Source organism: Lipomyces chichibuensis, assembly GCF_038497645.1.
Source record: "Lipomyces chichibuensis strain CBS 12929 unplaced genomic scaffold V1513scaffold_47, whole genome shotgun sequence".
In the NCBI taxonomy this organism is placed as follows: domain Eukaryota; kingdom Fungi; phylum Ascomycota; class Lipomycetes; order Lipomycetales; family Lipomycetaceae; genus Lipomyces; species Lipomyces chichibuensis.
Window position 1 is genome coordinate 64776 of NW_027117499.1, and position 22318 is coordinate 87093.

General features: G+C 46.3%; 7 protein-coding genes across 7 annotated transcripts; 5 read left to right on the forward strand and 2 right to left on the reverse strand.

Annotated features, from left to right (window-relative positions):
- Positions 1–7: 7 nt before the first annotated feature.
- V1513DRAFT_405359 (nuclear condensing complex subunit) lies at positions 8–2807 on the forward strand. Its single transcript, XM_066895606.1, has 9 exons — positions 8–413; positions 470–677; positions 732–908; positions 965–1238; positions 1289–1391; positions 1448–1726; positions 1779–2131; positions 2186–2314; positions 2371–2807. Exons 1-9 carry the CDS (start codon positions 74–76, stop codon positions 2698–2700), a joined length of 2193 nt encoding a protein of 730 aa, XP_066751193.1. The 5' UTR covers positions 8–73; the 3' UTR covers positions 2701–2807.
- Positions 2808–3008: 201 nt separating this feature from the next.
- On the forward strand, positions 3009–5706 carry V1513DRAFT_487055 (uncharacterized protein). The gene is made up of 3 exons (XM_066900515.1): positions 3009–3260; positions 3323–3736; positions 3791–5706. The coding sequence occupies exons 1-3, from the start codon at positions 3126–3128 to the stop codon at positions 5456–5458; spliced, it is 2217 nt and encodes a 738-aa protein (XP_066751194.1). The 5' UTR covers positions 3009–3125; the 3' UTR covers positions 5459–5706.
- Positions 5707–6290: 584 nt separating this feature from the next.
- Positions 6291–7973, reverse strand: V1513DRAFT_384847 (uncharacterized protein; the record flags this gene model as incomplete). Its single annotated transcript, XM_066895189.1, has 4 exons — positions 6291–6725; positions 6783–7603; positions 7657–7714; positions 7845–7973. 4 exons carry the CDS (start codon positions 7971–7973, stop codon positions 6291–6293), a joined length of 1443 nt encoding a protein of 480 aa, XP_066751195.1.
- A 517-nt stretch (positions 7974–8490) lies between these two features.
- On the forward strand, positions 8491–10076 carry V1513DRAFT_427608 (methyltransferase domain-containing protein; the record flags this gene model as incomplete). Its single annotated transcript, XM_066896227.1, has 4 exons — positions 8491–8734; positions 8796–9404; positions 9459–9548; positions 9601–10076. The coding sequence occupies 4 exons, from the start codon at positions 8491–8493 to the stop codon at positions 10074–10076; spliced, it is 1419 nt and encodes a 472-aa protein (XP_066751196.1).
- A 117-nt stretch (positions 10077–10193) lies between these two features.
- V1513DRAFT_241482 (uncharacterized protein) lies at positions 10194–12716 on the reverse strand. Its single transcript, XM_066894446.1, has 8 exons — positions 12004–12716; positions 11884–11950; positions 11641–11835; positions 11502–11587; positions 11307–11452; positions 10928–11254; positions 10459–10867; positions 10194–10409 (listed from the first exon to the last, which is right to left on the reverse strand). The coding sequence occupies exons 1-8, from the start codon at positions 12622–12624 to the stop codon at positions 10311–10313; spliced, it is 1950 nt and encodes a 649-aa protein (XP_066751197.1). The 5' UTR covers positions 12625–12716; the 3' UTR covers positions 10194–10310.
- Positions 12717–13827: 1111 nt separating this feature from the next.
- Positions 13828–15235, forward strand: V1513DRAFT_433804 (isoprenoid synthase domain-containing protein; the record flags this gene model as incomplete). Its single annotated transcript, XM_066896451.1, has 7 exons — positions 13828–13950; positions 14009–14149; positions 14211–14291; positions 14360–14482; positions 14544–14783; positions 14836–14970; positions 15029–15235. 7 exons carry the CDS (start codon positions 13828–13830, stop codon positions 15233–15235), a joined length of 1050 nt encoding a protein of 349 aa, XP_066751198.1.
- Positions 15236–20474: 5239 nt separating this feature from the next.
- Positions 20475–21682, forward strand: V1513DRAFT_433805 (uncharacterized protein; the record flags this gene model as incomplete). The annotated part of the gene is made up of 2 exons (XM_066896452.1): positions 20475–20657; positions 20711–21682. 2 exons carry the CDS (start codon positions 20475–20477, stop codon positions 21680–21682), a joined length of 1155 nt encoding a protein of 384 aa, XP_066751199.1.
- Positions 21683–22318: the final 636 nt, after the last annotated feature.

Consider the following 22318-nt stretch of genomic DNA (forward strand, 5'->3'; position numbering starts at 1 on the left):
CGGCTCTGTAACCTAAATACTCCACATACGACTTTGAGATAGGCTGAATATTAGAAAAGCTGGATTGATTATAATGGTAGCCAAATCATCTCATCAACGAGCATCTATGCCAGAAGACGTTGGTTTGAGAAGCCGCGACAGTAATGTCACTGCCAAGGATCCGTCCTCTACATTTGCAGCAGCCATCTCCCATATATTCCAAGATGCTCAACGATCACTTACTTCCCATCGAAAGTTGTGCATTAAGTTGCGGATTGTACAGCAACAAGCGTCTGCTAGAGGCTATGAGGACGAGTTTAATAGGAAGTTCACAAGTTTATTGAATCGCGTATTGCCAATCAAGAAGAGTGAGCCTGCGGCTGAGAAAATTGTCAAGTTCTGTAGCCAGTTTGTGGAATATATTAATTTGCAAGGTAATTTGTTCTTGGTGCTACGACTATAAAAATCCGGCGAAACTAATTGTTGACAGCAAGAGGTGGCCATGAGAACGACCGTGATTCCGACACGGATATGATGGATGTGGATGATGAAGCAGAGTCTGCAAGCACTACTGATTCTCGATTTGTTGAGTTCTTGCTTCAACATTTGTTGAAAGGAATAGATGCGAAGTCAAAAGTAGTTCGGTATCGAGTTTGCCAACTATTAGCATCAGTTGTTCAGAGTGTCGGCGAAATTGAGTACGTTTGTCTATGCCGGTATATTCTCCGTGCTGAATGCTAACTACAAAATAGTGATGATTTGTTCCAAGAATTAAGATCTGCGTTTGCCAGAAGACTTCACGACAAAGAAAGCTCTGTTCGAGTCCAGGCTGTTATAGGTCTCTCTCGTCTTCAAGGCACCGACGACGAGGATGAGCCGGAACCAATTACCGAGTTACTGCTCAATTCGTTACAACATGACAGCAAAGCGTAAGTGTACCGGCTTCTTATACTATGTGTCAGCAGTCATCTGATGTCCTATCCAGTGACGTCCGAAAGGCGGTATTGCTCAACCTTGACAGGTCGAATATCACGACTCCTTACGCCTTGGAGAGAGCTCGGGATGTTGACACCTCGACCAGACGATGCGTTTACGCTCGAGTCCTGTCTGACATTGGTGATTTTCGTCTTTTAAGCATTGGTATGAGAGAGAAGGTTTTGTCATGGGGTCTAAACGATCGCGATGCATCCGTTAGGAATGCCGCTGTTAAAGCATTTGCCACTGGGTGGTTGGAGAACACTGGGAATGATATCCTGGAGGTGCGTTATTCTTTAATGCCTTAACGGTACCTGGTTAATAATCGTCTTAGCTCTTGGAACGATTGGATGTGTTAAATAGCAACGTAGCGGAACAAGCTATGAAGGAATTGTTCCGTTATCGTCCGGATTTAATGAAAAACTTGAGATTTCCTGGTATGTAGTTCAAGCAGCAAATCATGGTATAATATGAGCTAAGTATGAATCCATAGATACACTATGGGAAAATCTCACTGCTGAGACTGTCTTCCTGGCCCGCTCTTTTGCAGCTTACTGCCGCGAAACAGGAATGGAGGATGTGTTGGAAGATAAGATGCCGGAAGTCACGAAGATAGGATTCTACATCGAGAAATACAGCGAATTCTTGAAAGCCGACGATAACGCGGCGACGACAGTTGAGCAGGAGTTTATCTTGGAACAGCTAATTAGCATCACCTCTAATATGGATTTCTCGGATGAGACTGGACGACGAAAGATATTCAATGTTATACGTACGGTTTGTTAATTTTTTTGCCATGAGTGCAGAATCTAATGGTCGAGCAGGAGACATATTAAGTGAGAAGACATTGCCAGAAACTATTACGGAGCATGCAGTCAGTGTCCTACGAAAGGTCTGCATCAGAGAACGTGACTTTTGCCAAGTAATTATCGAAGCCATTTCAGATATGCATGATCAAATTGGCTCTGAAAAGGTTGACGTTAAAGACGCGGACGATTCGTTCCACTCAGCATTATCTGTTGTGGATAGTCCCGCGTCCGTGGCTAGTACTGGAAGCCGGCGTAGATCTGATACGGGTTCCCGACGAAGCTCGACAGAAGAGCGTGTTCTCCGCGAAGTCATGATTAATCTGAAGTGCTTGCATATTGCGCAGTGCATGTTACAAAATATTGAAGGAGTAAGCTTCTAAGGCTATTAGGTCGAAATTGGTTTACATGCTTACAAGTGTTAGGCCCTGAAGGATAATCTCGCATTGATGTCTATGCTCGAGGACTTGGTCATTCCGTCGGTTAGGAGTCATGAAGCGCCAGTTAGAGAGGGAGGATTGCGGTGCCTTGGCTTGTGTTGCTTATTGGATAAGGTAGATTGTATTTATGCCAGTTTTAAATGCCTATAGAAAGCTAACTGCTCTTGTAGGAATTGTCTCTAGAGAACATTGTTTTGTTTATGCATTGCTTCAACAAGGGTCACAATGCTGTGCAGGTGGAAGCTCTGCAGATTATATGCGACATCCTTATTTCCCACGGTAGAGCTCTTCTGGACGACGAGAATGGGATTGACTCTGTGATTATTCAGAAGATGTTTCTGAAGGGTTTGAATAAGTGCGACAGTTTTGAAGTGCAATTCGCAGCTGCGCTGTCGCTTTCGAAGCTATTGATGGCTGAAGTTATTACGGATGACCAAGAGATCGCGACGGCTATCAGCGACTTTGTCTCGGAGAATAAGGCTAGGTTGAAGTGGAATTAGGCAGAGTTGTTCGTAATAATGGGATGTATGGTGTGCATGAGATGCTTTTTTGTTGATAGTAAATCCCCACAACCGAGGGTCTTGTGTGCGCTGACCCTGTGGCTGGCACAAGACCTAATCTGAAGACGAGCCGCGGGTAGGCTAGCTTATGGCTGGGTATTGCCTTTTTGGGCTCAATTGCGGCCGGAAATAACTAAAAAGAGCACAAACTTAGCCACAATTACTCCGTGCCTGCGCCTCACGTACGCACGCCACGCATCCAATCTCATCGCGCCTGCGCCCGGCATCATGGCTCAAAAACTAAGTGGAGCAAATCTCCCACTCGGCTGCCCATCACCGCCTGTCTCCCAACTCGAAATATTAAAAAGATATATCGAAATATACCATAATATCTCAACTATGATCCATGTCTTTTAGCCTGCAATATGAATATCCCTACACGATACCGCTCGCTCCGTCGAAAGAAAGCAGCGATGCCGACATTTGTTCCTCCTCTCCCTGACATAAGTGCGTCTGGGTCGCCAACTGAGCCAGTCACAAATGGATCGAATCGAGATCAGGCAAGTCTAGTCTAGAAATTACGATTTATTTTCGTATCGTTGCTTACGTTCACCCGTGCTAGGTTGCCGTTCTTCAGATCCAGTTGCTTGACGCAGACACAGTTGTTTCCTGTGGTATATCACCGATAATGACGGCATCAGCTCTCATTAGCATAATTCAACGACAATCCGGGAAGCTGCCATATCGCATCGAATCACTCCGAGTTGCGGAAATTTTCAATAATAGCCTGCAACGAGAGCTCTTGGGTTTCGAACTCGTCAACGACGTCGTTAAGGGATGGGATGCGTTGAAAGACAACCGCTTACGAGTCGTGCTGTGCCACTCGTCATCCTCGGCTATGACAGTGGAAGCTGTTTTACCGGAGTATGCTCCACCAGTGGCTGGGTGGTTGACGATTAATCTCAAGTTCAATAAGTGGTCGAAGAGGTGGGCTTTCACGGAAGATAATGCACTATATATCTCGAAGAAGCCAAACGTAAGCTGTTTCATCCACAAGATTGCTGTCATTTACGCTAACGTGATGTCATAGCCTCGGGTAAAAGACCGGATCCTACTGTGCAATCTAAATCAAGTCAATTTCTACAATCTCCAGCCTGAACATTTCTCTCGGATAGCATCTCCCACAGATTTATGTTTCGCACTAAAATCACCTGAGAATCATGCAATATTTGAAAACCAAAGCGATTTTATGCATTACATTGCGTGCGACGACAGGCCCAGTTTTAGTATGTGGAAGCACGCCGTGGAGACGACGAGAGCGATATACGTGCAGAAAATAGCGAAAGTCCGCCTCGAGTCCTTCGCTCAATCTGAGAAGTTACATCGACAAGCGCTTGCTGCGCCGTTGATCACTCCAGAGGAGTTCGCGAAGCCGATGGATCAGCATCGACTCTCCATAGAAAAAGATTCGAAAAGTCTTAACAGTCCGATCATGCAGTCACTAAGTGCTCGACGGCTGAAGTCAACTTTTCCAGGACAGCAACATCGCGGACCGACAATCGTGGCGCCCACTCCTGAGCATCTAACGGTGACCAAAGATTCTCTGCTAGACCGATTATTGCAGGGCGAGAATGTTGCCACAACCTCAATTACACAATACGACAACTACGGTCCTATACCGCCTGGTCGTACATCTGGTGAAAATGTACGACAAGAATCAAGCTCACTTGCAATGCCGACCATGGCTCGGTCAAACACAGTATCGGAAGCCAGACGGAAAGAAAGCATACTTCCACGGTCGATTGACACTTCCGTGAAGTATGATCCACAACATAAAGTTCTAGCTAGCCCGGTGTCAGTGAGTACGTCGGAATCCTCGAATTACTTCTCGGCGTCTGATTCAGATTCCCCCGTTCCGCGATTAGACCATCATCGCGTTATTCGTGACAGAGAAAAGCCGAATTCGCCATTGCGGACTCCGCTATTGGATAGCACTCCTCAAGGAGTCAAAGAGGAGGAGCAAGATGATGAGAACATACCGCTATACAAAAAACTGCAGCAACTGGACATAAAAGTGGGTTCCAAAAACCCTTTCCTGGATTCCCAGATTATGGCAACAGCGAGACTCGAGCATAAAGAGAGCATTGCTAGCCTGCACGCTGTTCTGGCACAAAAAAGCGTTGTAGACGACACCATTACCAGATCTGAAAGCCCAGAAAGGATGGGCGACGGGTATTCGGCGACTAGCAGGAGCTCGGCCGAGACTGCCACTCGAGTACTACAGAACCAACCTCAAACTCGGAAATTGGAAATACAAGATGAGGGTCATGCGCGCTCTCGAGGTCATTCGTTGGATGCCACGAGCACTAGGCGCAGCCATAATCCGGACCAGCAGCGACGTCCTTCCGACCGTCCTGTCGGCGATTACGCTCTTAGTGAGCGAAAAGATAACTATAAAAGCGGCCTTCGTCGCCATCGAAGCCAGAGTCGACATCACGGCTATACGGAACCACCACTGGACGACCCATCGAATTCGCCAATAAGGCGTCATAAATCAAGTGAGATCGTCGCATCGCGAAGCAAAGCAGCCCAAGAGAGTTCCGGCGCCAATGTAAAGAGGAATCTTTCAGTTCGAGGAGTGAGCGCAAGGTCTCAGTCTGGACTAGGGGAGCCACTGATAATGGTCGTGAACGAAGATAGAAGGCTGTTTCACGAAGGCAGTCTCCTAGCAAAAATGGAGAGCAGCAGACGCTATTAGTGTAGTATATTTTATGTATTTCAGTATTTCCTATGTAGTTTATTGTCATATTAGTGGGGACAAAATTTCGGCGTTTGCTTAGTTTTTGCATTTTCATACAATGCTCAATCGAGATGCGATTTATAGAAATCTGTTGCGTGAAGGGAAGGTTGTAAAAAATTTACATTGGAGGCGATTCAAAATAAATATATGTACACAGATATCATTTTTTCCATTTCGCTGCCTCTCGTTCCAATTATTATCAGAAGAAACTTAACAAACAATCCTGACCTTTTCACCGACGAAATACAATAAGTTTGGTCGCCCGCAAGCAAACACACAAAACCCATATTTGATTTTGAAGCCATCGGAGTCAAGTCCCGCCCTTTGTTTTTCCATCTTACACATATATATGACATAGTTGAGCGCCAAACTCCTATTAGCAGCGACAATTACCGAAATCGAGCGGGCCCCACCACCGCCTCTGCATATGACAGAAACACTTAAAATCAAGCTAAAAAACGAAGAATAGAGATAACGACGCAGATGAAAGAAAAATCCCACGATATTCACACAAGTAAACTCTGACCGTCAAATTATACAGATGGAAGTCAATAAATAAAAAATACAAGCGCAAAGCCAAATACTTTTTTAAGTCCGTCCACACCAAATCACAAACGACCATATCCCACCACCATGTCACAAATTACAATAACAAACCATTTAACGCAAACGATGTCGACAACCAGGAACGTAGCACGTCCAAAATATATAATGCAAGAGCAATGATTGCGGATTTCAAGCGCGAAAAAAAATCATATTAAAAAGGACCGACCGTGCAAAAATATCTCATCTAACTCATCATACCCGCACCGATTGCGGAGGGATCAACCATGCCCATACCACCGTTCATGAGAGTTGGATCAGCTACGACGGCAGCTCCAGCTCTAGACGCACCGCATCTCAAACACGAGACGTTCTTCGCGAAATTATGGTATCCGCATCCCTCAGTTCCGCATTTCCAGTCTCCCGCTCGGAAGGGAACCATACCAAAGGAGTTGTTTCCTCCTCTGCCATTCCAACCCATTCCTGGCAAACCGCCACCATTCGATGGTGCCATCATCATAGGATTCTGACCGTAGTTGTTGTACATAAACATAGGGTCTTGCGCGGGTGTATTCGACGAAGCAGGGAACGAGCATCGAAAGCAGGCCGTTCGGCGCTGGAAATTGGAGAAACCGCAAGACGGGCAAGTCCAGTCACCCGGCCTGGGACGGTTCTTACTTGGCTGATGCAAAATTAGTATCATGTCGTATTCAGGTCCAGTCATACAAGATTAACATACCGGAAACGGAGTCAAGATTTCCTGAGCGCGATCCAAAACGCGGCTGCTAGATGGCGAGACCTCAATAGCCTTCTCATTTAAAGCACGACCATTCATAGCCAAACTCTCTGCAGCCTCCTCATGTGAAGAAAACACCGCAAATCCAGTCCCCGTTGGCTTGTGCTGATCCGGCGTTCTCAAAGTCCAGAAAGCAATAGGACGGCCACCATATTGAGTGAACCAGCTTTCGAGTTCGCTCTGTGTCGTATCGTGAGGAAGGTTTGACAAATGCAGAACCTTCGAGCGCTCAGCAAGAAAGGCGCGAACATCAGCACGTGCGTCTAATGGCTTGACGAGCACGTCTGGGTGTTGTTCGGGCGGTTGTGACTTCTTGATCAGACCCTGCAAAACTCGAGCAAGAGTTATAGCCTCCTCCATAGCACGTCTTGGTGAAGCTGGAGCAAGAGCTTGCAAATGGAACGGAAGGTTATGTTTTATGGGCGCAGAACTCTGAACTGACTCGACTTCCAATGCAGCGCAGATGTTCGACAATGATGACGCGGAGAATGGCAAAGATTCCGGGTGGTGAGCCTGCCAACGTGTATACTCAGTTCGAAGATCAAAACATCTTGAGTGCTGGAGATACGGTGGAAGGATAACAGCCTTATCTCTCGCCTCACGAGGGAGCTGGACTCGCAGATCCCACGCGTTCAAGGTGACGAAGGTGAAATCCAGACCTTTTGACATTAAGTACTCTTGAGCAAAATTATCGAATCGCGTAATTGCATCGCGGAAAGTGCCGGCGTTTCGCACATGCTCCCATGTAAGCGTAGTCAAACTCGCTGTAAATATTGTTAGTACGATCGCAAGAATAGGTGGATCCTGTACAACATACTACAAAGAGCTGTTATCGGCGTGTTGATAGGCCGCACGAGAACATTGTCACGGTGCATCTAAATTCATGCGTTAGATCCACGTTATTGTCACAAAAGTCATTCAGGCAATTTGTTGACGACAAAGGAATGCTTCTGATCGTTGGTCGCTCCCGATCAACAGCCATCGCCTAATCAACCAAATGCATACCTCTTCCAAAGTTTTCGCGTTCAACAAGATCCAAGCCATCTCAATAACTTCTGCCGAGTCTTTTGTAACGTAAACGCCATGCTCGTCGCAAGTGGTGGCGACGTGTACAACGACAAACGCGTCAGTCATCTTGAATATTGGAATATTTCGCGGTAGTGGAAAACTGCTAAATATCATACACGAAATTAAACTAAAACTGTATCCCTCCGCTTTAACTAAAATAATATTTCGGAGTAGATGTAATACGTGTTATTGCAGTGGGAAAGTCGGATAATTGGTATTCCTTGGTGCAGCCGTGCCGATTGAAGGAGTCGAATTAAAAATTTTTTTTTGTTTGGCGAACAGCAGAAGAAAAAAGGGCTGTTACGAATAGAGTTTCCGCTCACTACTCGCCCTTACAGCTAGAGAACTCCAAGAGGTACGAAACCCATTTTCCGTCAGCAACCTAAGTTGTTCGCACCAGCCATCTGTGGCTAAAACAAGGAACCGAGCCGCGCCACCATGCGGCGTTTCTTTTGTCGACCACTCGGTCTGAGGAACAATTTCACATCGACTATTTCTTTATTGAGGTATAGTTCCTATTCTCAGTAAGATCAATAATTCACTGGCCGCAAAAAGGACCAAATATTAGAGTATATGAGTCTCAATGCCGGACTCATTCCCCTTACCACCGAGATTCTCGTCGGTAGATGAATATCTTTCATCGCTCGCTGAATTCTACCTTAACCCATTCGTCCAGAGTCTGGCAGGAGGCGTCCATATCCTAAACTTTTTCCTCACGTCTCCGGATTTATTTGAGGACACAATACCCGAACAATGGGTTACTTTTTTTGATCAGGCTGATTTAGACGACATTCTAGATTTTTTGATATTTTTTAAACAGAATACTTGTAAGTTTCGACGTGATTTGAACTTTTTTTGGACTACAGCAGCTGAAGGTTCGGGGAGCAGCTTTACAACCTCCAGACTCGCTATCGATATTTTTATCTACGGTACACTCTCTCTCCATAAACCGAAGCCTTCCAGACGAAAATTTACAGTCTAAACCTGTTCCGCCACTGCACAGCTCAGCATTATGCGTGGGAATGTCACCGAAGAAGATCCACGAATGCCAATACTTATCCTCGACGATATCAGACGTGTGCAGTAAAGTCGCGACACCGCATGTCATAGATTTGGGAAGCGGGAAAGGATACTTGTCACGTACGTTGGCTCATGAGTATAACTGCTCGGTAATTGCGGTTGAGACGGTCGAATCACGAACGAAAGGTGCAGCGAGATTGGACAATTTATATGACCGGAAAAGTGGCAAGAAGATAAATTCCAATACGGAAATGGGAGTGGGATCACTTATTCATATTGAGAAGTTTGTTGATAGTGGAGATTTGACTGATATCGTGGAACGGGCCGGTTTAAGCGGACATAAGATTGTGTTGGCAGGGTTGCATACTTGCGGTAATTTGTCACATCATGCATTGAGAAGTCTGGTCGACACGCAGGAAATCCATGCTGTTGCGGTAGTAGGATGTTGCTATAACTTGATGACGGAAAAGGATGGCGGTATGTTTCACTTCCTATAGTGGTAGGTTATCAGCAATTGACACCCACCTCCAGAGAAAGATGATGTAGGCTACCCCATGAGCCGCCAACTTCAGTCTTACTCCATTCAACTGCCGATCACCGCAAGAATGCTTGCTTGTCAAGGTATAGCATATTTTTGTCTGATGCTCGATATCAAATATTAATAGGAGTGTAGCTCCAGCGACTTGGACTCGCGAAACGCGCGAAAGCTTCTTCACCAGGCACTTCTACCGTGCACTACTACAATTGATATTTAATGACAGAGGCCTCATAGGACAATCAGAAAGTCACATCTTAATCGGCAGCTTACGGAAGCAGTGGTACAGTTCATTCCAGACATATTGCAGGGGTGCATGCAAACGTGCAGCCGAGACATATGATGCGAAGTATGATCAGTCGCGTGACAACCCGTTCGATATTCCGGAAGACGTGGCTATGGAGTATCACGATCGACTCGTTTCTAAGAAACGACGACTTTGCATATTATGGACTTTGATGGCATGCACCGTTGCGCCGTTAACAGAGGCATTGATCCATCTCGATCGATATTATTTCTTGAAAGAGAACGGAGCATCTGAAGTTCATGTGTCCGTCGTGTTCGATCAGAGTATTTCGGCAAGAAACTTAATGGTGGTTGGCCTGAAGAGTTAGGCTCATCCGTAAAAGTTGTATTCGCATGGATGTTAATAGATTTGGGTACCGGGGCGGTGTATAGGCGTTATGTCAACTGGACGTACTACATTAGGGAAATAGACAATGATCAAATATTCATAACTAACGTTAAGCTACAAAATATACATGAAGTCCTGGATATGCATGAAACCTAGGATATGCGACCGATCAACGAATCCAGTTAAAGTATACAGTTGGCATTATCTACAATTACTAACCATCATTCTTTGATATCATAGAATTGGCGTTCTCTTCAAGGGCCCGCTTCAGCAGATCCCACGAGACAGGATCGTTTGGTGCTAAACTGAGAGCCTGTGTCTCAAAGTTAGACACGAATGACGTTGAACACTGAAATGCTTACCTCTTGGAAATTTATGACAGCCTGCTCTGTTCGCCCGAGTTGGAGGTTCACCAGCCCAATTGCAGAGTACACTTCTGGCTCATGTTTCGACACTCGGAGCACCTCTTCGAAATGCTCCAAAGCCTCCGGCCAGCGTCGTAATTGCCGGAACGCATGCCCTAAATTGATCTTAATAGGTACCCATGCCTTTGTGTCACTGTCCAATTCATCGGCAACTTTCAATGCCCTGAAAAAGAATTCCAGCGCCTGATTCAGTTGATTCTTATGGTACAGCACAACACCCATTTCATTTAGTAGCAGTGGATCTGTCTTGCAAATGTTGTATGACGCGTCTAGATATTCTTCCGCCAATGTGAAATTGTGCAATTGCAAATGCTGCATTCCGAGAAACAGGGAAGGTAAATGAGTCCTAACGCCAATTAGCAATCCTAATACCACGAGCAAAATATTCATTGAAATAGAATCATACCCCTGGAATAAACGCGCAGCGGTGGAATATGCGGAGACAGCCTGCTCGTGCTCGCCCTCCACAGCAAATGTATGCGCAAATCCAATCCACGCGGCGCCAAAATGAGGATTCATCATGGAGGCCTTACTAAAGAATCTCCGAGCTTCGGCAATTTTATGTATCGACAAATAATAGACACCGACGGTCAGCCAAGTCACTGGTTCTTCAGGATGGTTTTCTGCCATCTCGTGCGCTATCAGGAAAAGCTTGTTCTTCTTCTCTAACTCATGCAGACATGCAAGATATAGAGGTATTATCGAAAATTTAAATCGATCGCGATCGAGAACCCTATGTATGTTGGTCAAAGTCATAAGGCAATCTCTGATTGACAAAAGCTCACTTTTCACACAACTCCAAGCATTGCCTAAACCGGCACTGTACAAATAGCAGTTCCGCTCTGCTCTGTATTAAATCTGAGTTTTCTTCAAGATTGTATTTAGTTTGCAGCTGTTGCTCGGCTTCGAAGAAGCGGTTGGTGTTGTAGTACTGCAAAGGTTTAGTTCATATACTACATTGAGAAAAATAATATTCCTACCTTATTTAGTTTCGTAGTGTACAATAGCTTCACAAGTTCACCATCTTCGTTGCCGTCGAATCGCAATGAACTAAGAAACTCCCATTCTAAAATATTAGTCCAGTCTGAACCAAACATTATGTATCCACGCATAACATACCTTCAACGGGTGTCATTAGACTATTCGTAATTAGTTCATCAAATGCTTCATAGCATTTGATATCAACTGTTAGGGCCTCTTTGTAACAATCTTTTGCCTTCTCGAAGTTATTCTGATTGGAGTATATTATACCGCGAAGAAAACACATTGACGCTTCTAGCGCTATACCACCATCTGAGGTCGCATCGGAGTCGTCTATAAAGTGTCAGATCAAATTTGTGCGGTCCAGGTCAGAATACACACCATCATTTTGGAATGGATTTGTCTCGCCTATTACCAACAGCGCTTCGTCCCATTTTGAAAGCCTTGTCTATTCGCACTGTTAACATACCTTCCACTTCAAGGCCGACATAGAACACCAACCAAGCAGAGCGCAGCTAAATATCTACAACTTGCACTTCTATCTAATTCCTGCCGCATCAACAATTGCCGCGCACGTGCGTAGTGGCCAGTATTGTAATGAACTTGTGCTAGCCAGAAAGCGTCATTCGGATCATCCGTAATCGACAAAACGGTATCTCCAATAAACACTGCTGTCTGGTATTGATGCTGCATCAGGGCGTCGTGTCTCCAAAGTCGTAAGCGATCTGCCTGACTTAGCGGAGCATCAGCATCATGCAGCCCAGATGCCGTGCCACTGCTGTTGATCACCGGCGTCGACGTCGCCTCCATGTCGGAACCAAATCCGAAAGGATACATATTTTTCGTGGTAGGTGGGAGGGGGGTTGCTGACGCAGATTGTGGAGTTGCGGGTATCTGGAGAACTCTGGCTATAGGCGAGATCGAGAGGATGGACGAATTGTGAGACGAGCCTGCCGGCACTGGCGAAGCAGAGTAGCCCGATGTCAGAGCAGGAGCATCAGGAAGACTGGCTGACGAGGCAACAACCCCAGATCCCAAGTTTGATTCAGGTCTTGATAGCGTGCTGGCGCGACCAGTTGGAACTGGCGTCGAAAAGGCCTGTGACGGCCGTCGGCTAGACATAAGAGGAAGCTCGGCGTGATCCGTGTGGTTAAATGGACGTAATATCTATCCGACTAGGAAACTTAGTAAACCCACTTTTGGCTGTGTTGTATAGGCTAGAGCAGGGCACAAAGATTGATGCAAAAAAACAACACGCGTGTTGTTCGTTGATCACGACGCGCAAACAGCAACAAGCCCTTCCGTTTTACGATTCGATCGTTTTCACGTTCCTGGCGGCTCTGCAACCTGCTACGTCATCCCATTCCCATATTAAGAACTCATAGTAAACTTGCCATTTAGAACAAAATGACATCGAATGAAATATACCGCACTCTTTAGGCGTACTTTGGCGTTGAAGTTTTACTTGTTGATTCTCAGCAAGTGCCGACCGCAAATGTTGATCCTCTATTTCTTTCATTTTCCATTTAGAAAGGCGCTTTTTTGGGCAGTCCATTGACCAGACCATATTTGTCTCCAACCAAGTCGTCGACATTACACGCGCAATACTTGTCTGTTATTGTGGCCAGTAACCACATTCTTCACTGTGGCTCATTTCACCGTGAGTGATAATTGTGATTTACGTTCTCAAACCGTTCGCAGTAGAGACTTTTTTCAACCCTGCCGTGCGTTTTTGGACACGCACTCATCTCGACTACAAGGCGTAATGAATGAAAGGGTAATTGCTATATATTTTTCGCCGCCAAGTATCTGTTCGTAGGTCCGAGCAATAAGCCTATGGTCGAGACTTAGCCACGAGATTGATCTCCCTGGAAAGTTCGAACTATATTTAGTTCCCTCTGTGTAATCCTTGTATAGAATTACCGGATATTAATCATTAATGCGCGGATGACAGTCAATTGTTCGTCCGCCTTCCGAGGTCAGAGACAATCCCAGAAGGTAGAAATAGACTCTCCGTACGTTAAATTGAGTTTATTATTTCTTTAATCTAACCTGTTTCTCACTAGTATTAGCATAAATACTACTACATGTCACAGTTACACACACGCTAGCATATTAGTGCCCTGACCTGCATAACAACAGCAGTCTTCGACGGTTATGTTACCGAGTGGAGCTCGGAAAATGTGTCGCACCAAGTTTGCTCTCGAGTCCGTGACCCCTGGAGCGTCTCCAGCGGTCCTCCGTTAAGTTGGACATATAAACATCGTGTTTCTTGCTGAGGCAATTCTACCACCATTTCCCGTGATATCTTCAATAGAATTAAAGATGGCCGACAAAGCTGCTGTTAAACAGAAGTTCATCGACAGCTTCGATCCCCTTGTCGAAGACCTACTCGCTGTCTTGAAGCAGTATAACATTTCCCCTGAGGCGACCGAGTGGTTCAAAAAGGTATCGCAAGCTAGCGTTGATATACCGACTGGAGCATTGACTAATCCATATATGTTAGAACCTGTATTATAACGCTGTTGGCGGCAAGCTGAACCGTGGGTTGTCGGTCATTGACACCTACCAAATCTTGACAGGCAAGAATGAATTGACAGACGAGGAGTACAAGAAAGCCGCGGTTTTGGGATGGGGTATTGAGTTGGTATGCTTGAAGTGCTCAGTCAATTGCACAGTGGGAAATCTATCTGACTTAAGGGTTAAAGCTCCAAGGCTTCTTTTTGGTCTCTGACGACATCATGGACGCCTCCAAGACTAGACGTGGACAGCCATGCTGGTATTTGGTGGTAATTACCATATTTTACTGATACAGGTTAATTGAAAGCATGGTTTAATGCCTAACGATTTTGAATAGCCCAAGGTTGGAATGATTGCCATCAATGACGCCTTCATGCTGGAGACCGCCATCTACATTTTGCTAAAGAAGTACTTCCGCAGCGAGCCATATTATATTGATCTCGTTGAACTTTTCCACGATGTACGTCCAATATGTCAATTTTCATGGTCGACAGCATCTCCTAATCATCTGAATATTGCAGGTCACGTTCCAGACGGAGCTGGGCCAACTTCTCGACCTCATCACCGCGCCAGAGGATGAAGTCGACTTGTCGAAATTCTCCCTTGCGAAGCACTCCTTTATTGTCATTTACAAGACAGCATACTATAGTTTTTACCTCCCCGTCGCGCTCGCCATGTACATGGCTGGCGTCAGCAAGCCCGAGGATCTCAAGCAGGCCCACGACGTCCTTATTCCTCTTGGAGAGTATTTCCAGATCCAGGTGCACACGGATTCTTGTTATGGATAAGTTTGAGTAGTGCTGATTTCGATAGGATGACTATTTGGATTGCTACGGCGATCCTGCTTTTATTGGAAAGATTGGAACCGACATTTTGGATAACAAGTGCAGCTGGCTGATTAATACTGCCCTGAAGAAAGCTAATCCGGAACAGCGCAAGATCCTGGATGTGAGTATCTTTTTTATTGCCACGTCGCGTTTTGTCAGGCGCTGACACTTGTACTCAGGAGAATTACGGTCAAAAGAACAGCGCGTGTGAGGCTAACGTCAAAGCTGTTTACAAGGAGCTGGATCTCGAGAACGACTACTTCAAATATGAAGAGGACGTCGTCGGCCGTATAAGAACCCTCATTGATAGCGTCGACGAAAGCCGGGGTTTCAAGAAGGACGTGCTTAGTGCGTTCCTCGCTAAAATCTACAAGAGACAGAAGTAAGCCATGGAAGGCGTCAGCGGAGGATTATAGATATTGTTTGCTTTCTGCGTTTATTCCTATTATGGGAGCATGTAATTAATTTCTCGAATAGATTCTGTTTCTATGCATACAAACATAGCACCGAGCCCACTTGTGGACTGGTAATTCTAAAAAAGTCGATAATAACTGTAGGCAGCGCGGACATCTAAAGCAAGCTTCGCCGTACTGTAGAACTTCATGCTAGCATTATGCATACAGAATCAGAAATTAATAGCAGTTCCTACGTCAAATTAATCGAGCGACCGTAGTCAAGGTGCGAATTACGAACAATGAAAAAATAAGGAGTCGCTCGTCCGACAACTTCGAACATTCTGAGGTCCCACTCCCGCTAAATGAAGTGTTCCCACAACACAGGATATCTTTCATTCGGGAAAATGGTTGAACGTCAGTTTGCAGAAGCCATGAGCTGGTAAGATGGCTAATAGGTCATACCACTTTAGCTTGAATCGCAGGAGAGCGATTGCAACAACTGTCCATGGTCGATACCTCTCGATTCACTAATGCTAGGCAACGTATACAGGACTTTGGCGTCACCTTGTCAATGGATCGCATTTTCGAGTTTACGTGGCTGTTCAGTCTACCTACGGATATTTAGTTGCATCTCTTACTCCGAATCGCTGCGCACGTCGTAGTCTCAGATTAACGTTGCAGCCAATTCCTAACCACGACATGTTCACATAAAGAAGCCGCAGCATAATACACGCGATTACCAGAAGGAAGCTTCCAAGTTCGGTGTAAATACTCCCTCTGCTGTCAACTATCCTTGCGACAAGCACATAATCACCTATTAACTGGTGGATGTGGGTTAGGTCGTTGTCACTTCGCATTCACCTGCTACTAAGGTTTTAAAGTTCATAACTTATTATAAAAGTCTTAAAGCGTTTGGGGTACGTCATTGTGAATTTTGCGTATCCCTTTTGTGCCCCGGATTTTGACACGAAGCTAGCTGGGAGCGGGAGGGGGCGAGAGGTAGAATGACTGCTGTTGAGGCGATAGGCTGTCTATAAAAATGCATTAATCATAGTTATATTTTATAGAATGGAATAATTATCTGGCGATGACCGAACATGTAATTAATCTTTGTGTAATTATGTTCGTCCGGAACACCATATCGCACACAAAACAATTTAGTTAAAATGATAAGCAAACCAGCTTGGGTTCCCAATAACATGCAGCGACGGTTAACACAAGTTAGGCACTTGCAATCCCAGCAGATGCAATACAGCGCCGTGTGCGGGCCCAATTGTGCTTACACAGACTAAAGAGTATCGCACGAAATTCCGGACGACAGAAATCTGGCACTTACAAGCTGATTACCGCTATCGATAGCAGAACTTCACGTGGACGACGAGGCCATTTTTCCAAAGTGGTTTGGCGAGCATGTGTTATTAATTACCGGATAGCCAAACGAATCCGGGACCAGACAGCTTGGCTACGCCATGACTCCCCGGTGCTAGAGGCGGCGATAAGCTAGAAACCAGCAGTGACATAGTAACAATGACCGTTATCGGGCACCCAACGAACGTTATCGCAATGGGACCCAAAAGTTTATACGAATACGGTTCCTTGCCATAGTTTCATTTTACGGCTTCGCTCCGGAACTCGTTTCAATTCAACCCCCGAAATCCGTTATCAGTGGAAAAAATCGGCTTTCTAGCCTGTAACGCACTGGCATTTCGGAAGCGTTGCTTGTAGTAGGATAGCTTCAGGAGGACTATCGGCTGCCTTGGCCACCATCCTATTGAAGCCTGACCCGTTGGGAGATTCAACAAACACGCGGTCAGAGTTTCCTTTTGGGGTAAATGATGCCCCTGCGAAAGTTGAGATAACTCTTGTCGCACAAATTATTTCACAATTGCTTTGCTTCCTTGTGTTATAATGTCGATTTAATATGAATAGTAACAAATATTCAAGGATTTGCCGAAATTAGTTTACACGACGCTCGTACACCAAACAAATACCAGTTCCTTCGAACGCCGAACAAACCGAGCTAACGATACCAACGGTCTCGGAAGAGTCCAACCAACTGGCTTGCACGGATACGCAAGGGTTCCAGATTCGGCCCCAGGTGAAGGTATTATGGCTAGCGGCCGCGCGCGAGGCGGTGAGGTCAGTTTCCAACGAGATGGACACTTAACGTGTATCTCTAGACCACGTTATCTTGGTTGTCAAGACCGGCAAGTCTACGCATCAGTCAGCGATGTATAGACAGCCGACGATAGAATTGAATCTTTTGATATGGTTGTTCCAAATGAAGTTGTTAAGTGAAAGCAACGTGGCTGAGGTTTGGGACACCAGTTCAAATAAAAAGTAGTACTTTTCGATGTTGAGAAAGAAATGGAAACTTTCCAATACAATCACGGGTATAGTAATGGATTTCCTTTCTGGATAAGTCGTGGGATACAAATCTCGTTCCCTGGCAGTTATAGCAACTCATTGCCCGAATCTATCTTTCAACACGATATTGGAAGGTAAGTCCCAAAAGTGCGCACCGCATGCGCAATTAGTCGCAACACACACGATACGAGACTCGATGCAGTGCTCTGAGGCCTGACCATTATTGATAGGAAGCTTTGACTGATATGATGCGAGATCTTCAGCTAATCATTGCGGCGGCGTTTTTACCACTGTTTCATGGCCCGTTGCTCCGTAGTTCTGTGGCACAGGCCTTCCGTACCCAATAGACTTCAAGGGAGTCCGACCTGGCCTGAGTCACTACCTCTACAAAATGCCCAGTATATAAGATGCATACATAACTCCCAAAAACTCGCACTATCAATCGTGAGGTTGAACCTATAGATGTAGAAACCAGCCTGCAAGGCAGATGAGCTTGCTTTAGAAATGATTCCGGCAACTGCTTGAGATGCTGCTGCACTGTGGAGCGATCATGCTCCTTCGAATTGGCTGGCGCATATGATATCTGAGATGTCCATGGTTTGTTTTCACACGAACCGCATCATCTTTGGACGACTTCCATGCAAAATTGACGTCTTGGAATGCAACGACGTGAAAACTCATTTTTAGTGTTTTCATCGATTCAGTTGCTTTGCTGCCTAGATATATAATTATATGATATATAGTGAAATAAAGTCACGGAATAATGTATGTGTGTTTAAAGCCTCAACATTGGACATGCCAGAATCTTTTCAGGACATTGGTAATCAAAAACGAAGAGCTCATGTGACTATTCGAGACAACTGTCCTGAGGATTACAATTACAAATTACTGGTGTGGAATATTAACTATTGTCAGAGTTGTCAGCATTGGGGATCATCGTCGCGATAGATGTGATGATACAGATTGAGATCGATTGGCTACCCGAGACAGCTATCAGATAAGAATGTACAAGTGCAGAACGATGGTGTTATTGAGAAATAAGAAGACAGTTTGACAGTGCTCGCGGTTCACTTCTATCATATGCTGCTTAACTGCCCGCCGGGTCAGACGTGGACATCCCAAAGGGGAAGTACTATGCCCCGCTTAGTTCTCGACAGGTTTATGTCCCAAGCAAGCCTAAAAAATCAAATGACAAATGACAAGAGCGCAGCGAGCGACACGCGAGCCCCTGTGCCTTTTAAAGCTTACTTTAGCTGAGGATGTTTATTAGACCGATAGACCGAGACAGGGCGCAGGTCCCCCAACGGAGCCTATCGCTTCGAATGTAGTGATACGTGCGTTATGCACTAGCTTGTAGATGTCTGTCGGCCACTCCAGTACAGTGTCCATGACCAGTGCAGGATAGGCATCGCCGGGATGAGCTAGCGGCTGCAGGAGGGATATCGATAGGGATTATATTATCGGCGGAGACGGGTAGCGGGAAGGTGCATGGGCCCATGACGCGGTTTGTTTGGCGATAGCCGTTCCTGGTAATACTTAAAACAAGCGATTGCCCGCCTCGCGCACACGCTCGCAGCCAGCCTCTCACCTGCTTCTTGTCCTCTCGTGTTTATGCTCTTGTCCGCGACGTGTCAGTACCGCGCCCCGGCAGATCGCCGACTAGCGGTATGAGCCGATAGTCACGATCAGCACGAGTGTAACTGCCCAGAGCTGAACAGGCATACGGCTACACCGGCTAGTGCGAATACATATTATTTGAAAGGTACGTTATCAGTTCAGGATTTGATTCGCACTTTGCAAGGAGCAGGGACTAGGGACATTTGTTTTGATTTGGCCTATTCCTTACACGCACTCTATCGAATTCGGAATCCGGAGAACGGAGACCGGAGCGTCGGTCGAGCCTAAGCGAGTGGGCTGGGACGCGGGGCGCGAAGGGATGACGACAGATTGGTAGTGGTGATCGTGACGGTGGTTAGCGTACTTGAACTGTTCAAGGGTCTTGTGTCGTTGGACTAAATCGGTCGCAGATGTCCGATTGCCGTCTTGTGTTGCCACTTACGACATGACTTAGTACCTCGTCTACACCCCTGCCGAGCGGTGCCTCATCACTCGTCGCCACTAAGGATGCCAGTAAACTGTGAAAAGTTTTGCGAGCAATTGAGAGTTGTAGTCCGAGGCTTAGGCAGGGTTCGAGGGTTTGCAACTTGGCATGTCTCGTGCGCGGCTGTAGCCGTGTGCCTTATGCGGAAAGTGTTCGGGTACGTGCGTTTACCGCTATATACATCTCTGTGCCGTACCAACCGCCACCGCCGCTTCGTCCTCGGCTCGCGATCCGTCGCTCTGCTATGGCTTGCTTTTCATTGCTTGGTTCTCGTTCACAGATCACTCACACTTCAAGTTCGCGGGCGGCACACGAGAAAATATTCTCGCCCGCAGCTCGTCGCCTTTCCCCGTTACTTAAAAAGATTTTCGCCCAGTCCCTGCCCCGCCCGACTAATATATTCAATGTTTCGCGTCGAGGCGGACCTTTTGGTTCCGCCAGTCCTGCCCTGTCTCTTCGTCTAACGACTATTAGATTGTCTCGGTTTCTTGGTCTAGTTCCATTTGACTAAGCTTTGTGCCTTAGTCTGTTCAAATTGCTCCATCGTCGTTTCGATTTACTGATTCACTTCAGTGCAGAGTCCTTCTTCCTGCGCTCATAGTATATACTAACTCCTTCGACCGTTGCGGCAGGATATGCATGTTGCTTAACACGAATGTATGTGATCCCAACAAAAACAATTGTCATCGACTCATCTAATCGTCCTGACAGCAAAATAAGAACGTCATCACTGAGTTTTGGACGCCGCCGTTATCTTTCGGCATGACTTCTCTGTCCTCACGGTCGCCATCCTTGCCTCACTCCCGGTTGGTGGCCAGAAAGGGTCGCGGAGGTGATGGTGGTTCAAGTGGCTCCGGTGCGCCGGGCCATGGCATGCCGGCATCTGGCTCCGGAGGTCCCCGTCAGCGCAGCGCAATCGCTTGTCGCTACTGCCGACGTCGGAAGGTAAATTTTTGAGTTCCCTGAGGACCCTTGTCAAATTTCTGACGTTGACGTAGATTCGCTGTGCTGGGTTTGATGCTAACCCTGCCGACCCTCGATGTTCGAATTGCATCAAGTTCGGCCAGCCGTGCATCTTCACACCTGTGTCTGCGATTGTCGGCATTCCACCAGCTGATTATTCGACAATCGAGAGAAGCATACTGCGCGAAGGCAGCATGCCGATGTATCAAACCCCGCAGTCGAACACATACCCTTTGACATCGGAGCATTGGTATGATCAGCAGCAGCACTACCCGATGCCAACTATTGCGCCGACGCAACCACCACACCTCGCTGTTGCACTGCCAACGATGCAGCAAATCTCGTCTAGTCGTCAAGAACCTACGCCTCAGTCACTTCACGGGCAGTCATTCACCGGACAGGCGCTACTGCCCCCAGTCCGAATCCCGTCCGACCCTCAACCGCGCCTGTATTCTACTACTGATCCAACCAACTACCGACACTCTACCATTCGTCGGCCTGGAAGCGAAGCGCAGGGCGTACGATATTACTCCCCTCCAAGTCGCGCACACAGCATCTCACCTGTGAGCACGTTTTCAGATCCAGGTGTTCGTGTTTCTCCTCCGCAGTCGTCACTTCCTTCACGGCCGGTCCTAACGCAGCCAGTGCATTTTTCTCCTACCTCGCCGCGCGATACCAAGCCGCAGTCGTCAGTTCGGCACCAGTACGGTCACCCATCCGAGTCGCCAGGTCTATATTACGTAGACTATTTCCCTCGGCGCCCACCAGTGTCATCCTTATCAGTGTACCCAGACTCTGCGAGCTCGAGGAATGCTTCTCAACTGCAATACGCTGCTCTAGACCGGCAACTCGCAGAACAGCCGCTGCCGGAGCTGCGTTCAAATGTGGCATCGTCGCGAGCTAGTATTTCGAATTTACTGGATCCAACTGGTGATAGCCGCTCCAGCATGCCGTCCAGCCCCGATCAAGAAGAATTGCGGAGATCCATACGATCTGATCGTCGGTGATCTGCGCCAAATTTTTTCTGTTCTTCATTATTGATTATAATTGGATTATTTATCGTTGTTATGTTTTGTGCACCGGTGATAGATTAGTTTTGCATGTAGTCGGAGTCTTTGGTTCCCATTATTTCAGCACTTGGTTCGGGGCCCGTGGGATTATTTATTATGGCTATGTTTTTGTCTGGGGTTTTGTTTTTTGTGCAGCAAATTGCATTTCCGTGTCGCACAGTTTTATTTTCGGTCGGCAAGGCATAGAAAGGGCACTCAAATGCGTTTATGACCGAATATTTGAATGATAATTATTATTATTACTATATTCTACACGGGAAGTCTGCAACTTGCCGATCGGGCCTCTACATGCCATGGCGAAAGCCTTTCCTTACGCACCATACGGCGATAAGTGGACAACTTGTATAGCTTTGAACGTATTCAATGAAAGTCGAAATGTACAATTACTGGTGGTACCTTGGCCTTTCGCCACGTCAGGTGCGGCGTTCTTGCTGATTAAAGTTTTAACACGGGCCCAAGCAAAAAAAAAAAAAAAAAAAGGGCAAATATCAAAAATGGCCACCAAACTTTTCATAATGTCAGAAATAGCCATTGCGGCCGTACCCGCCGTACCCATAAAATAATTTTTACACT